The 17,408-nt window shown below is 31.5% G+C and overlaps 4 protein-coding genes across 5 annotated transcripts in view; all 4 read left to right on the top strand.

Annotated features, from left to right (window-relative positions):
• Positions 1–17,408, top strand: part of LOC125840252 (malate dehydrogenase, glyoxysomal-like) — a 320,744-nt gene that overhangs the window by 157,072 nt on the left and 146,264 nt on the right. The gene's annotated exons all lie outside the window — the stretch shown is intronic.
• On the top strand, positions 1,079–4,549 carry LOC125840100 (protein PHLOEM PROTEIN 2-LIKE A10-like). The gene is made up of 3 exons (XM_049519082.1): positions 1,079–1,366; positions 1,632–1,833; positions 3,492–4,549. Exons 1-3 carry the CDS (start codon positions 1,079–1,081, stop codon positions 4,547–4,549), a joined length of 1,548 nt encoding a protein of 515 aa, XP_049375039.1.
• LOC125840260 (uncharacterized) lies at positions 6,546–12,257 on the top strand. Its single transcript, XM_049519236.1, has 7 exons — positions 6,546–6,924; positions 7,981–8,027; positions 8,131–8,245; positions 10,921–10,965; positions 11,060–11,119; positions 11,215–11,310; positions 11,853–12,257. The coding sequence occupies exons 1-7, from the start codon at positions 6,643–6,645 to the stop codon at positions 11,970–11,972; spliced, it is 765 nt and encodes a 254-aa protein (XP_049375193.1). The 5' UTR covers positions 6,546–6,642; the 3' UTR covers positions 11,973–12,257.
• On the top strand, positions 12,905–16,139 carry LOC125840099 (RNA-binding protein 1-like). Its single transcript, XM_049519081.1, has 3 exons — positions 12,905–13,132; positions 14,866–15,550; positions 15,772–16,139. Exons 1-3 carry the CDS (start codon positions 12,905–12,907, stop codon positions 16,137–16,139), a joined length of 1,281 nt encoding a protein of 426 aa, XP_049375038.1.

Here is a 17,408-nt window from a genome sequence, read left to right as displayed (position 1 = left end):
TAATAAAAAATAGTTTGATAAAATATTTATATCATTTAATTATTTTCTTAATAAATGCGTTAAATCAAATTATAACAAGTAAAAGTTAACGAAAGAAGTATATAAATTGGATAAATCTTTTTAAAAAATCATTTATTCTTAAAAAAAATAAGGAACTATCTTACTCCGAACAATAATAAAAGAAAAATACTCCATTATTGTTGATTATGTAAATAAGGATACTTTTGAACAGTTCCTTCTTAAAATCTTGTAATATTATTTATCTGTGGTTAGTTTGTATTACTAAGATACTTATAATAATAATTTTGTAAGAAATAACATGTAAAGTATATTTTTAATGGTAACAACAAATAACGTGAGAATTTTAAAATAAAATTCGAGAAAAAAATTGAATTAGATTGTACATTTGGTTGATCGAGTGGGAATTTATATATAAAATTTGGGAAAGAAAATGAATTGAGTCGCACGAATTCAGTTCGGGTTGTATAATTGACCAATCTCTTTAACGATTGTTTGTTAAAGTGATAATTATAGCCGAGTGAGCGATGATAATGAGACGCAAGAGGTCCCTCTTTCCAATCTTATTTCACAATAAATAAAAATGTTTTATTTTTTAAACACTTGAACTTTTATTTTCATAAAAAAATCAAAAAATACTTTTCGCTAAAATATAGAGGTCATATTCCTTTCTTTTTCATTTATTTTACTATAACCAAAACATCCCTTATTTTGAAACAAAGAAAGTAACCAGAAACAAGAAAAAAGAGAGCAATTTATTAATTAGGTCAAAATTGAGCAGTGGACATTAATATTGGATTTATTGTTGATCAGCTTCATCCATCCATATATATAGCCGACGCTCAAGACAAACTTCACATTACATCCTCCCTTCATTTTTCATTAAATATCTTCTTCACAACCTTCTTAATTTCTATTACTACCACCACAATTTATATTTTGTCCTTACAAAATCCCCCAACTTTGTTAGCCACCTTCACTAATCACTATATATACAAGGCCTCATCAAAATTAACAATACAAATTCTACTTAACAAGTTTATACTTTGATAACTCAAAAATGGAATCATATTCAAGTAAAATATTTTCTTCTTCCTTCTCTAGTTCTTCAAGTTCTTTTGCTGGTCATGATCAACACGAAGAAACGAAAGAAAAGCCATATCTTTCTTCTCTCCATAGAGTTCGCAGCCTTTCATCAAGATCAATCAACAAGAAGCCCATCGCTCCATCGCCACCAATTCCCCCTAAAATCTATAGGGTTGAAGTTGTTAATTTCAGACAAGTTGTCCAAATGTTAACTGGTGCACCCGAGTTTCAATCTCACTCCAACCCCGGACATTCACGAGAGGTTGCTGATATATATTGAATTGTGTGATCATCTCAGTTAACTTTATCTTAAGCAATAAGCACGCACCATTACATGCATCCCTTAATTAATTTACTCTTTTAATAATGAGTAGTTCTAGTGAAAATTGAACACTAGCTAACTAGACGTATAATATCGTGTTTGAATTGTATGATCAGATCTAAAAAATTAATTTACATATTAAATGAAACATTACTAGCTCTTTCAACTATTAATTATTGATATTATGTTTAATTTTCATGAATAGGTGGCGCCTCCTCCTCCTCCCCCTCTTGATCTTTCACCAACTTATTCATTATCAAGTAAGAGTAATATTGGTGGGCAATGGAGAGAGTTTCTTCCTCCTTGCTCCTCAATGTTGATATCAAATGACGAGGTTTCTAATGAGTCAATTATTGAAGCAGGCGAAAAACATATTGAACCGAATAGTACTACTTTTGGAGCATGCGGTACAACTTCACTAGGCTTACCTCAATCGCCTTCTTCTTTCGCGTGGTGTTCCTCTCTTCTTTTAAGCCCCGACACACTGAGTACTTCTATGGATACAAGCACAATATAATTCTCTAATACCTTAGCTCAAAAAGGGGAATTTAAAATTTAAATTCAATAAATTATAGTTCGAGTATGAAAAATAGTGAATTTAATTAAACCTACTCTAAATCCAACTGTACGTACTTGATATACGCTCAGCTTATCTACAAGTGCATTGGAGCTCATTTTCTCGTTATTTACTAGATTAGTGGTAAAAAATTGTCTTCAAAAACCTATCGAACAATTTTTGGGAGAAATTTTATTTTCATTTATAAAATGTATGGACATTCATGTTCAAAAGCAACTAAAAAAATAATTATTTTAAAAAACACAACTTAAAAAATTTAATTTTTTAAATTTGAGAATCTATGGTCAAACGAAAAACGTGTATAAATTATAGTTTACGCTTTGTAATTCTCTCTCGCGTGAAGGAGAAGCAAAAAAACATATTTTAAATTTAGCTAGCTTTAAATTTAAATATCAATCACTGAGGAAATTGTTAAGAAGAAATCATCCTCCAATTAATATCAACCAAATATTTCTTTGATTTACGTGACATTATTTTTTGTAGTTTATTTTTAAAAAAAACTTATTTTAAATTTGAGAGTAGGTTTATTTTGGGCTAAATTATCTTTTATATATGAGAATGTGTTTATTTTGATCCTTCAAAATATATTAAAAAATGCTCCACTTTAGTAAAGTTGCAGAAATTAATTATGCTCAAAATTATATTTAAAAGATCAAAATAAATCTATTTTCATAAATAAGAGATAATATTGCTCAAATATTTATAACTTATTTTAGATTATAATTTTATTTTTAAAATTTTTCTTTACCAAATTAAATTACTCTCTCTGTCCCATATTAGTTGATCATTTTACTAAATATAATTGTCTCTGTAGTTGATCACCTTACTAAATAAAAAAAAACATTTTTCATATTATCTTTGTAATTAATTATTTTTGAAAGTGTTCGTTTGTAAAGTTTCAAAGAAGTTCTTAAGGGCTTAATCGATAAAATTATCCTCTTATTTATGATTTCTTAATATGCGTATAAAAAGAAAAATGATCGGGAGGAGTATATCATAAATTCAGAGCAAAAATATTACTTCCTTCGTTTCACAAAGAGTGACCTGATTTGACTTGGCACAAAGTTTTAGAAAATAAAGAAGACTTTTGAATCTTGTGGTCCTAAATTAAAGTTATGTCAAATATACTAAATTGCTCTTCAATCTTGTGGCTTTAAATATGTCACGTGGAAAGCTGAAATTAAAATGTTACCAAAAAAAAAATATCATTCTTTTTGAAACAGACAAAGAAAATCATTCTTTTTGAAAAACATGGTGTATTTTTTTTTAGCTCACAAAAATGTGGACACCTGCAAGCTGAAAGTGAAACCAGTTGTCCTAATCTAAGTCGTTCTTATCAAAAGATTCATAGTACATGTATAATTTCTACCGGATTAGCTTCTGTGACCCCCAAAAGGGAAAATAAATAAATTCCGTTCATATTCTTCTACATTAAGCAAGTTCTATTCAATCTGTTTCTCAAACCCCTTTTGAGTCTTGAGAATTAAGGAGATTTTGCTCTGAATTGTATGGATATGAAACAAATAAAAAAGGGTATGGGGTATACTCAAAAAAACAAGAACTTGCTTGTTGCTTTGGGAGCTCTTGGTATCACTGGTTTTGGTGCATATAAAGCTTATTACTCACCATCTATGGTTAAAAAGAGGAAAAGATTGTTGAAGTTTCTTGGTTCAGTTGTTTCTTTAGCTGAAATGGTGTCTAATTCTGCTGATATAATTGGGATTTTCTCTAAAGAACTAAAGGAGTTTATGTTATCAAATTCTGATGAAATTCCAAAAAGTTTGAAGCAAATTTCCAAGATTACTAATTCAGCTGAGTTTTCAGAGTCTATTGTTAAGGTCACTAGTGCTTTAACTATCGGAATTCTTCGAGGTTATTGTAATCAAGAAACAGAGGAATTAGATTCTGATTTGTTCGATCAGGTTTTAAATAAACTGTTTTCTGATGCAGGATGTGGTTTTGCTTCTGTAATTGTTGGGAATTTCTCCAGGAATTTGGTACTTACATTTTGTTCTGTTAAACAGGGTTACTCTGTTCCTGAATATGTTGATACTCTGATAGGGAATTGTGTACAAGTATTTGTGAGCACTGCTGTTACTGTTTATCTAGACAAAACAATGAATATCAACACTTACAATGAAATCTTTTCTGGTTTGACAAATCCAAAGAATGAAGCGAAAATGAGAGAAATGCTGGTGACCATATGTAATGGTGCAACAGAAACATTTGTCAAAACTTCTTATCAAATTTTGACAAGTACAGAAATGGATGATGAAGTGCCTATTAGTACTGCTTTAACTGTGCCAATGAGTAAAAGGTATATTCTTGATTTGAGTGGGAGAGTTGTTTTTGAGTGTGTTAGATCTTTTGTGGAGAAGTTGTGGGAGTGTTTGAGAAGATATGTTGAATTTATGAATGAGGAGGTTTTGGAGTGGAGTGTTGAAGTTTATAGGTGTGTGAGTTGCAAGTACTCTGCTGTTGTTAGCGTATGTCTTACTTTGTGTGTGGACATACTGAATGCTCCTTGGATTTTGGTTATGACTTGAGTTGGAATTTTTCATCAGGGGTTGTTGAATGATGAATTTTAGCACTCTGTGTTGTATCTCAAGTGTATTGTCTATGCTCTTTTAGTTGTTGTATTTGATTTTTATATTCTAGGTTATGATCATGGTTTTGGTAAGAAATTATTGAGGGAAATGTATACTTCAGTTAACTTTATCAATATGTTAAATAGTGACTTCGTTTTATATTACTTGACCTTTTGTTTATCGGACACATTTCTTACAAAAAAATTATTATTAATGATCTTTTGAAACTTTAAATTTAACTTCTTTTCCATTATATAATTTTATTTAATACTAATAAGATATTTTAAGTCCTTGCGCTGTTTCTTCAATCCAACAGGCAACATTACACTCATGCTCATACCGTTACGAGCTTTAATTGGAGCACACTTACCTTCAACTTGATACTTTATTGCTACATTTTTTCTACATCTGTCTATCCTCAGTTGCTTGACAAATTTAATAACTAAATCCTCAAGAAGCATATTTTTTTATAATACTACCATCAATTGCATAAATGAAACGGGGCCAATGATTGCTATCAAAGCAAGGAATTTGGAATATCGATTGGCGGAATTAAGTGGAAATTTGACAGATTTTGCAGTTATTAAGTTTTTAAAAGAGCGTTGCCCACTTGCGCTTTTTGCAAAACTAAAAATTTAACGCAATACACAACAGGTAATCAAGTAGCAATCAAGTGCCGACGAACTGATTCTACCTAGTGGCACATTAAATCAACAGACAAAGCAATCCTAGTTTTTGAAAATTACCTACTTTACCTAATTAAATTAGGTCATTCTGTTAATTGCTCTTGTCAGTCAAATATCAGCGCAATTACAAGAATTGTATCCTAGATATGAATAATTCAAAAAATATTTTTTTTATTAAAAAAACAAAAGAAATCGTAGAGTTATATAATACGAATATTATCCTTGTGCATTGAAATATAACCTTAAACTAAATAATTTTTTTTTTAAAAAACCTTAAACTACATCTTTTTATGAATTTGTCTCTTTTTTTTGGGTCCATCACATGAATGCCCCTATTTTGGAGCGGTCTTTAAATTTTTACCACTTTAAATTATTGATCTTCAATTCTTTCCCTTCAGAGCTTTAAGTAAAAATAATGATTGAAGATGTCTCTGACATCGAAAAAACTATACAAGAAAAGTTGTAACTCAAAAGAAAATTTCCACAAGGTATATATTCAGTGGTATAAGTTATGCCTCAAGACAAAAAGATTACATTAAGACACATGTAATACTCTAAGGCACAAGCGTAGTGATACCTATTATATTTGAAGGCAAAAAAAAAAATTAAGCCCAAAACATAAGTTTAGTGACTTAAGTTATGCCTCATAAATTCAGTGACACAAGTTATACCACATACCATAAGTTCTCAAAAATCAACGAATTTAATTTTGCCTAATAAAAATAGTCATAGTTAAAAATACTTTTAACTAACAAATTTTCATACTTTATACTCCCTCCGTCCCTTTTTAGTTGTCCACTTTAGAAATGGCACACAGATTAAGGCAACAATGATTAGCACAGTGAAGTTACAATTTTACCCTTATGACAACTTTTCATTTCAAAATTACAACTACTTATTTGAATTCAAGTGAAATAAATTGGAGGGAAACAACATACACTTTTACAATTTTCAAAAAGTGTAAATAAGGGTATAATAGGAAAAAATTTGTTGTCCTTTCTTGATTTGTCAAAATGGACAACTAAATAGGGACAACTAAAAAATGAAATATGGACAAGTAAATAGGGACGGAGGGAGTAGTATTTTCTTATGACTTATTTTGATGACAACCCTTTAAATGCTATATTTGTTAGTTCATCGAGATAAATTCCACCTTAAAAATAAAATAAATGAAATATCCTGTTTTGATTTTTGAATGATAAATTTAGTCTAGTCCAAACTTAGTAAAGCCACGAAAATAAAAATGGATGGTTATATTTTGATCTAGTACTCTAGCTAGAAAAAATGGGCTAAGAAGTTGCCAATTTTCTTTGCTACATATTTCTTCCACAAATTTTCATTTCAACCCAATTGCAACTTGCAACCATGGCATCTCTGCAGCAGAGTAGCCTAACACTTACTACAAAATTTCCTTCTTTTTGTTCCTTCTCTTCCACTCCCAACACCTTGAAGTTTCTTCACCCTTTCCCTTCCTCTGCTATTTCTCTCACCGCCACTACACCAAAACGAATTTCTAGTTTCCTGCCTAAAGCTGCTGCTTCCACCGCTGCTTTTCCTCAAGACATTGGTGATGTACTTGCAGATGTTACAATTTTCACTGCTACTGGTCAGTCCGTCAAGTTTGAGGACCTTTGGGATCAAAATGAGGTATTGCTATTTCACAATTCTAACAACTCAATTACCTATTTTTGGGGATTTTTTTGAATTGCTAACACCTTGTTTGTTTGGATGGTTGTTACCCGTTGTATGGTAATGTATTATTAGTTTAAATACAATGTTTGTTTTGATTATTACTTAAAATCTATTGTATCTTTTGATTTAAATCCATCCTTACGAAACGACGAAAAGACCCATATTTTATGTAATGATCGATTTGGTGTGATCGCATCATTACGTTAATAATTTATTCTCATTTTGTCTTTATTTAAATTATTTAATAATTATATTTTATCTTTTACCCTATCTTTTTCATAGTAGCTCTACCACGTACCCTATACTTTTCTAGTAGGTTTATTGTTTAAAGTATGGATGTGTGGCATTATGTAATGACGGAGAACAATACAATCTATTCAAACGCTACATTCATTAAAACAATACAGTACGATACAATATAACACAATATGATACATTATGAAACAATACTTAACAATTACCCAGACAAACTGTAAAGAGAAATCCTTTCTTACTATAACAATACAACTAGTGGCTAATGAAGTGGTTGAGAGCCTTGATGTCGCAGGTTCAAATCTCAATTGAAACAAAAATACTAGGTGGTTCTTCTCGTTTGTACTAGCCTAGGTGGTCAGAGTTACCTGATACCTAGTGCTGGTGGGAGGTAACATGTATATCGTGGAATTAGTTGAGGTGTGCTAAAGGTAGTGCGGACACCATGGTCATTAAAAAAAAAAAAATAATAAAAAGATAACAGTATAACTAGTACATTAAATTTAAGGTATGCCCAGGTTGACTGAAACAATACAGAAGAAAAAAAAAAGAAAATTACTTAATAGGGGTAGGGAAGATTAGAAACTTAAGGCAAACAATTTGGTGGTGCATATATGGTTTAAATGGAAAAATGGGGCTTGTAGCCTATGTTATCCTGTAGTTACCCTTACCTACCTCCGTTTCATGAATTTCAAATGGCTAACCGACGTTTTCTGGTAACATAATTACATTTTGTTATTGGGTCGTTTTCTTCACCAGGGAGTAGCTGTTGTTGCACTTCTGAGGCATTTTGGCTGTCCTTGCTGGTAAATTATGACTTCACTTTTCTATCAAGACTTTTTGTTTTGGTGTTTTATCTGCAATTTTTGTTTTTGATATTCTCGTTCGATATGCATTGCTGTTTGTTAGCTGGGAACTTGCTAAAGCACTCAAAGAGACAAAGGAGAGATTTGATTCTGCTGGTGTAAAGCTAATTGCAGTTGGTATTGGTGCTCCTAACAAAGCACGTATTCTTGCTGAAAGGGTATCTTCATTTCACCTTGGCTGTTACTTCGAATGATTTAGTTCTTTGACATATTATTTCTAATGTTTCAAATAAGCTAGTTAAGGTCTTACATGTCATATCAAACTTCTGGCTCACTTGGCTCCATGAACTTAAGGTTCCTTCAGAAACATATTTAAATTCAAAGTTGAAGTATTGTTTGAATTGTTTCATTCAAAGTTGAGATCCATGAGTGGAAGTTGAATATTTGTGGAAACTTACTCGAAATACTCCTTCAACTTGAAAAAATATATTCAAGTTCAAGTTACAATTGCATTCTCAGTTTCATGAATAAAAGTTTACATGCAAGCTTAAATCTCTTTATTTGCAAGTCAAGTCTACAAACAAACACCACATAATTGATTCAAGAAATGTCAAAATGTGGTTTCTGCAAGAAAATAGTGTGTGACTTGCCTTAACTCTTGACTGACCTTAGTTTGGAAGCATAGAGTTATATGTCGTCGGTTGAAATTTGATACTGTTTGTCCGAATCTGCCTCTATTCTGATTTGGAAGAAGTTTGCTTGATTTTGCTACTTAAATATAGAGTTAGTATGTCCTAAACAGAGAACCAATATGGATTTATGCATGGTAGATCTACAACAAAGGCTATATTCCTGCTAAGAAGATTGATCAAAATTTATCGTGAAAAGAAGAAAGATCTAAACATGGTGTCATTGAGAGAAAACATATGATAAAGTACCATGAAAGGTCCTTTGGTCATTTGGTGGGTGATGGAAAAGAAATTAGTCCATATTAAATATCTTAATGCCATAAAGGACATGTATAAAGAAGTTGTTACTAGTGTGAAATAGTAATAGGAGATACAATAAAAATTCCTATAACATTGGGTCTATAACAAAGATTGATATTGAGTCCCTACTTGTTTACCTAGTTATGAATGAGCTAACCAACAAAATACAAGATGGTTCTGTGGGGTGTACTATTTGCTGACAAAAGTGTTAATTGCTGAAACCAACAGGGATGTCAACCAGAAGCTTGATCAATGAAGAAGCAGTTAGAGAGTACAGGTTTTAGGATGAATAGAAGTAAGACTGAATACATGCACGACAAGTTTAGTCCGCATGAGAAGAGCGAAGTTGAGATGAGGCTAAATGAGATTGTGGTGCCAAATGCTTAGATATCTAGGCTTGTTGTTTCACGAGAATGGAATGGCAGATGAACGTTACTCATAGAATATTAGATGGTTGAAAAGGAAAACTACTGTGCGAAGGGTCTTTCGAAAACAGCCCAGTAGGGGTAAGGTTTGCGTACACTCTACCTTCCTAACCCCACCTGTGAATTACATTGGATATGTTGGTGTTGTTGTTGAAAAGGAAAACTACTACTAAGGTTTTATGTGATCGGAGGATGTCTACCAAAGTGAAAGGTAAGTTCTAAAGGACAAGTATACCAATAATGTTATATGGTAGTGAATGTTGGATCACTAAATTCCAACATATTCGCAAGATGAGTGTTCCAGAGATGTGAACGCTAAGATGGATATGTGGTCATACAAGATCAGATAAGATTAAAAATAACCATATCTCCAAAACGTGCAAGTAACACGAGTTGAGGATAAAACGAGAGAAGGTCGCTTGAGATAGTTTGGTCATGTCTTTAATCGACCTACCTACGTATGCATCGTTCTGTGAATGTGAAACTATGGTGATGGAAGATGTTAAAAGGGAACGAGGTAGACCTAAAATCATGGGGAAAGAAGTTGTCTCGAAAGAGCTATAATTTCTTGGAACCAATGCAAACTTAGCTAAGAATATGACAACAATGGAAGAAAAAGATCTATATAGGTGATATCTACTAGTTGAGATTTGAGAATAAGTTTTTAGTCATATTAGTGTGGATTTTGAACCTATTGTTTTTCCAGGAGTATTTTAACCTTATTGCAGATTTTACCAATAAAAATATCAAGAACTTTTTATGTTAAGGTGCGTACAAGCTGGCCCCAACACCACAAATAACAAAGAGCACTGTTGTTGCTGCAAATGTGGACTAATATTGGAGGTTTGATCTCTACATATTATGAGTTTAAAACATGTGCTACTGAAAAACGTCAATTAAAATTGGAGTTTTGGTAATAACTAATTTATACAATATTAAGAAGAATAAGGGTTCAGTTTAAAAAAAGAAGAAGAATAAGGGTTGGGAATTAATCCAGGGACTTGAATCCTTCTTTCGTTCTGTGTCTGGCATTTTGCTTTATCCTTGTTTTGCATGCTATGTTTGTTTAAGAAAATAAACGGATATCCCACAACATACATAGTGATTTTTCATTTGTGATATGTCCTTGATGTTGAATAAAGTAAGGTCTCCAAATATTGGTGTTTATCTCGGAATCTGGACTAGAAGGGGAAGTTGATTTCCCTACGAAATGAATTACATAAGGAGGACTAGCAAGTATATCTCAGAAATTGTGCTTAAGTAACACAATGACTAGACTTCATGATTTATGGGCACTGTTTGTTTTCATTATGTTTTGTCAAATAACCAATAATGGTGATTCATTGAGGTGACCCAAAGTTATTTAGTACTGTGGCATACTTCTTAATTTAAACTGTGAACTTATCATGCTTTCAACAACTTGATTGTATATTTTAAGGATCCTGAGCTGATTCTTTTTTGCTTCATATTTATGGCCAGTTACCATTTCCATTGGATTGCTTGTATGCTGATCCGGACCGTAAGGTTAGTATCTGTCTATCTCCACAACTATGTGAATGCTTCATTTTGCCTTTGACGATTTTTTCTTGAAGATTTTGACACTTCCCTTGTATCTCAGGCATACGATGTTCTAGGCCTGTATTATGGCATTGGCCGCACATTTTTCAACCCAGCTAGTGTAATGATCTCAAGGAGTTTCCCTTCATAAAAATGATCATTCTGCTCCATGAGAATGACTTGATCTTTAACTAATTTTTTCCCTTTACTTGTCAGGCTAAAGTGCTCTCTAGATTCAATGAACTGCGGGAAGCTACGAAGAACTACACCATTGAAGCAACTCCTGATGACAGAAGTGGTGTCTTGCAGCAGGTTTAAGTTCTTCCTTCTACTGCTGCATTATTGTTCATGAACTAGGAGTGTCATGTTTAGGCCATAAAAATATGACCCGTCCAGTTCATCCAGACATGAGCGGGTTAGTCTGGATATATATTAGTTGGCAGGTCGTTTTGGGCATAGCCCAAGTTAACTCATGTAAAAAATTGGACCAATTTAGGCTTGCATATGAAGCACAAATTGACCCATAAAAAAGCTTATCTAACATAGAAAAGCATGCCTTTTTGAGTTTGATATATGATAAACAAAAGAATAAAGCTTTATTAGTTTAATTTACTAATTAAACAAATTATAAATGAGCAAATGAAACATATAAATTTGACTTGGACGGCTTGGGGGTTATGACTATTGTTTAGTCCCAAGAAACTATTGAGCAGATTGTGATCCAACCCGTATATTGTTTTGACCCAAATGTAGTCCAACACACTCGTTTAGCACCTGTATAATTATAATTTCTCTCGAGCCCTTGGCGTGTGTGAGATGATATATAGTAATATTCATTTGTATGTTGATATCAGGGAGGGATGTTTCTGTTCAAAGGGAAGCAGTTGTTGTACGCATGGAAGGATGAAGGGACCGGTGACCATGCTCCTATGGAAGATATCTTTGATATTTGCTGCAAAGTTCCTGTTGCATAACTACTGCCTTCAATGTGTGTTTCATCTCTGTTCCAATTTCCAAGGGAAGTAGATGTATATATTGGTTTAGTTTTCCAATTGTATATGTTGTATGTAAATCTGGAAGTCGTAACTAAGGCCTCATTTGGTACGAGCAATAAGGGATAACTTTTAATTTTAGGATGGGTTGGGATAAAATCGTGAAATAACTTGTTCCCCAACCAAACAAAATGTTATATAGTGCGCATAACCTTTAATATATGAGGAGAATGAGAGGTAAATAGTCCATGTCAAAATTTGAAAGTATATTACAGAATCTAGTACTGAAAAATCACAAAGGTTATGTTTTGGTAAATTTTGTATCATCCTACTTTATTTGATTCAGGTATTTCATAGGAAAACTAACCTTTGTAATGTTGAATCTCATTCTACATGATCGAAGGATCCTTTAGTTAAATATTTATAAATAGACATTTTACTGAAATATAACTTTATAATTTGTTTGATCAAACTTTTAAAATTTGTTTATTTGAAAAAAAGTATTTTAGACATAATTATTTCTCGAAAAAGTACCGTTTGTATTTAACTACTATAGTTAATTTTTTTGAAAAGAACATTTTTTATGATGCCGAATTGCCGATTGCCGTGCCTTCTTTCACAAAAAAAAAACACACAAAATTTTCCTTTTCTTGTCAGTGGAGGCCGCCTTTTTACCTAGGTTTATTGGGATTTGGAGCCCGCCTTTTTACCCAGGTTTTTTGGGATATTGCCCCAAAATAAGCGGGAGAAAACCCACAAATATATTAAGATTATAAAATTAATTAAGGGCACTTTCAATCGAACTGTGACTCTTTCATAATTCCTTTTTTTTCTCTTCCTCATATATGATTTGTCCGTACATAGAAGTTAAATTCTTTGAATTTTAGTTTCGAAATTATTTTTCATACTCATCAATGGAGAGTAATTGTGTGCAAGGGAAAATATTTGTTGGGGGAATATCGGTGGAGACAAGTGAAGAAATACTTACGCAACACTTTAGTCGTTATGGAGAAGTGGTGAAGTCACAGGTAATCAAATTTAGGGAGACTAATTGTGGAAAAGGCTTTGGTTTTGTTACGTTTGCCGATTCTTCTGTTATCGATCAACTTCTTCATCAGCAACATATAATCCTTGGAAGAACGGTACTAACTGCACAACTTTCTCTTCTTTTTTTCTCTCTCGAATTTAACTTATATTAACTCATAATATAATTTTAAATCACGATAGGTAACTTGTTGTATTTCTGTGTTGCAAATTTAGTTTATCATGCATAATTACCGTGACGTGATGTCAGTACATAAAATTGTCTTGGTTTTTCTTAAAGAAAAGTTTTACAATGAAATCTGCATTAACACGTGAATTTTTATGTATTTTTTAATACAAATACAGACTTTAGCTTTTCAAAACACCTATATTGAATAATATTGCCCTTAGCTTTCGATTGCCTTAAAGGTGGTTGGTTATCCGATTTTAATTAAAAGATTAAATCCAATAAGTTAAGGAACTATTTTAGAGCTACTCCGATAGTTCAAGAGCGCGTTTTTTTCTCTGTTTCTCTCTGGACTGATTTGACTAATTAAGTAATTCGAAACGTTAGCATAATAATTAACAATTCCGCAAAAATCTACAAACTTGAAAAAAGAAAAACAATCATGAATATGAATTAATACAAATCAATCTGAAAATAAATCAACAAAAACTAACTTAAAACTTGAATTCAATTCTCTTAAATTATGTTCATGTACTATGTAGAAAATAATATTCTTATGCATACAAAATCCCCTTTGTTGTAAGGAAAAAAGGGAAATTAAAAAGTTTTAATTTCAAAGGTTTTTTTTTTAATTTATAGAATTGTAAGAAAACCTTACCAAAGAAGTTATTACATAAAAAAGGCCTGACGGCCAAAAAGCAATTAAAAACCTTTTTTGATCGAGTGCGTGTGTGAAAAGTAGAGCAGTTAATCTGGGTTGACCCATCTCATTCGGGTTAACCTATACAGATTTTGTAATTTTACGATTCAGGTCGGATTAGCCCATTTTTGGTGTGGACCAGAAAATGGTTGGCCCAGCCCACAAGTACGTGGGCTACGTGGCCAGCCCTCTTCTTAAAAATATATTTTTTATAATCTTTTAAATTAAATTATAATTTAAAAATATTATCATAAATATCGACAAGACAATAATATATGGTGTTAGTGTTACGGCTTGTTAATCAAATCCACAAATAAAATTATCTTTATAATATTTATTAAGTTTGATTTCAAGTAAAAACATGAATTTCTAAATAGAAACATTAACCTAATTGTTTTCCAATGATCATAATAAAACACAAAAACTATGACAATATTCCATAGGCTACGACCTATTTAGTGATTCCCTAGAAATTTTAGGGAGTTTTTATTTTATGTAGTACATATTTTATAAACATAATTTGTATTTAAATTGTAATATTTCAAACTTTTAACAGATTTTGAGTTTAGACTCTTGTTATTTTTAATACTCTATTTTATTTTTAATTTTTATTTGGCCCATGGGCTGGCCCTATCCATATTTCTCAAGCCCCATAAATCGGTAGACTTGTTCAAGCCAAGCTAAAATTCACAAAATTAAGAATTTAATAAGTAAAACTATTAATCAATGAAAAGATATAAGAAGTTAATTTTTAATCAATTTTGTATATTTCTTTTCTTATACTATTTTGGTTTATTTTTTAATCTATCAGAATTAACTATTCGTAACATCTCCTATTCTCCTTACACTCAAGATCTCAGGCATGTTGTTGTTGTTGTTATTATGAAAAAGTTTGCGTATAACTATATTAGTTGAGCGACCATCAATTCTTGTTGATATGTGCTTTTTGATGATTATTATTGTAGGTTGATGTTAAATTGGCGATACCTAAAGGTGCAAGCGGTCAATGCCAACTTGGTTCAGAATGCCCACATTTTCAAAGGCAAAATAGCAATAGCAAAAGTAACAGAAGAAAGATTTTTGTTGGTGGATTGCCTATGAATTTATCGGAAGAAGATTTTAAAAGGTATTTTGAAAAATTTGGAACAATTGAACAAGTTAACCTTATCTCAGATAAAGAAACCAAAACGCCCCGAGGATTTGGGTTTGTTACTTATGATTCAGAAGAATCTGTAACACATGTATTGCAAGAGAAACTTCACTGGTTGATAAATAAATATGTTGAGGTCAAAAAAGCAGAGCCAAGGGAACGGAGAGTTGTGAATAATAGTTATAATTATCATAATTTTTACCCTACAAATTCTGGCTATGGAATGTGGCAATTTTATGATAATGGGATTTTTTCCCCTTATTATTGCCACAATCATACTATGGTACCTACTAATTGGACTAGTTTGGGTACAAATCTATTTGTTCCCCCACAGCCATATTTTACCCCTACATATCCATATCCAGTCAACTGCTACGGTTCAACGCATAATCAAGTGGATGATAATAGGGGCTCTTACTCAACTTTTGTTCAGAGTAATGTGGTAAATCAAGGGAATGGCCAAGGATGCAATAAACTTGTTGGAAATGGTTCACTTCCAGGTAATTTAGTTTTCATCTACTCTATTGGATTTACTTGTGAGTTTTATGTATTATATTTCATAAAGATTTGTAAGTTTTATGTATTACAGCATCTATCCCAGTTTATATAATAATGTTTGACAGGATATACAATTTAAGAATGAAACAAGTCATATATAATTGTGTGGTGTATTTTAAAGCCTTTGAAATTACACTACATGATAAGTTTATTTGTGATGTAGCTAATGAGAATGCAAAGCCACTAGAGAAAGAAACAGACAATGGTGAAAAAGATGACTTGGAGAAAATTCCCCAGGACAATACAAAAGAAAACAATGGTGAAAAAGATCACTTGGTGAAAATTCCCCAGGACAATACAAAAGAAAACAATGGTGAAAAAGATCACTTGGTGAAAATTCCCCAGGACAATACAAAAGAAAACAATGGTGAAAAAGATCACTTGGTGAAAATTCCCCAGGACAATACAAAAGAAAACAATGGTGAAAAAGATCACTTGGTGAAAATTCCCCAGGACAATACAAAAGAAAACAATGGTGGAAAAGATCACTTGGTGAAAATTCTCCAGGTCAATACTGAAGATGACACCTAAAGTACAGGGAATTAATGGAGTTTCAAGTAAGTGTTTCAATTTTGTTTAGTTTACTACTATGAGTTGGTATTTATAATATTCTCTCGATTTACTTTTTACTTGTCAGATTTGAATTTGTCACCTCCATTAAAACAAAATGATTGACATGACTATTTTATCACATTATTCCTATTCATGGATGTTTAGTATAAAATAATGCTAAGAGTAAAACATATAAAAAATAATATATTTTTTTTTGATATGTGAAAAATGATTGGTAAAAATAAAAAATATTTTTAAAATAGTGGATAAATAAAAATGAAGGAAGTATTTGCTACTCTAATTGATTTCCCTTCAACCTCTCAAATAGATACATACCTGCAAATCAAAGATGATAAGTAGGTATCAATATGGGTTGTAGTGTAGTGGTGAGACTGCTCTATTCTTAATCAGAGGCCTCGAGTTTGAGTCCTAGTTATTAACTAGGACCTAGGGGAATTTTTATTTTTTTTCAAAGTGATTTTCAAACCTTATTACTATGCTGTAAATTTAGCTAAGATAACTAAAAAAAGCATGCGATGTTTTTCTTTTTCTTTTCCACAGCAAAAGAGTACTCTCTTTGGTCTATATATTAAGTGAAATGTTGAGATTATAGTTCAAAAAAGTTAATTATTCAAAGTTTAAGGAAAATATTGAGAATTTTTTTAATATTCTCTTCATTTAATAAAGTCCTTAAATGTTTTATATTTTCTAGTAGAATAGTTTAAAAATAATTAAAACTATAATAGTAAAAAATAGTCTTTAAATATTTTTCTTAAGGAGTATATCAAAACTCAACAATTCACTTGTAAGCGGAGTATATATTGATTAATAGGCTGCAATTAGTCCTGAATATGCATAGAGTAAATCATTATTCGTACATATTTATTAGAATAAAAATCAATCATGCTCATTTCTTGTGACTTGTGCTACAAAAAAACTCATTTAGTTTTTAGCATTTCTTATATTTATAGTTATTTATTTGTCATACTCTGTTATTTCCCTTTCTCGATCTTTTTTTTGATTCTTTTTGTTTTCAACTTATCATTCTAAGGTAAATAACACATTGTCTAAATTTTTTTTGCAGGGTGTATTTGATCTAATAGAGTATTTTACTTTTATGATGCTGTACGTAACTTGCCGAACTTGACCAACTTTGATCGAGAAAAAGTCTAAAATAGCCTTTTATCTTTCAGTTAAGATTTAAAGTCATTTTGTATTATATTTTTATATGGAGCACTAATCGTTTCT

Source organism: Solanum verrucosum, unplaced genomic scaffold, assembly GCF_900185275.1.
Source record: "Solanum verrucosum unplaced genomic scaffold, falcon-dt-bn FXZP01000180.1, whole genome shotgun sequence".
Lineage (NCBI taxonomy): Eukaryota > Viridiplantae > Streptophyta > Magnoliopsida > Solanales > Solanaceae > Solanum > Solanum verrucosum.
The sequence above is the reverse complement of the archived record's forward strand: the minus strand, read 5'-3'. Positions and strand labels throughout refer to the sequence as shown.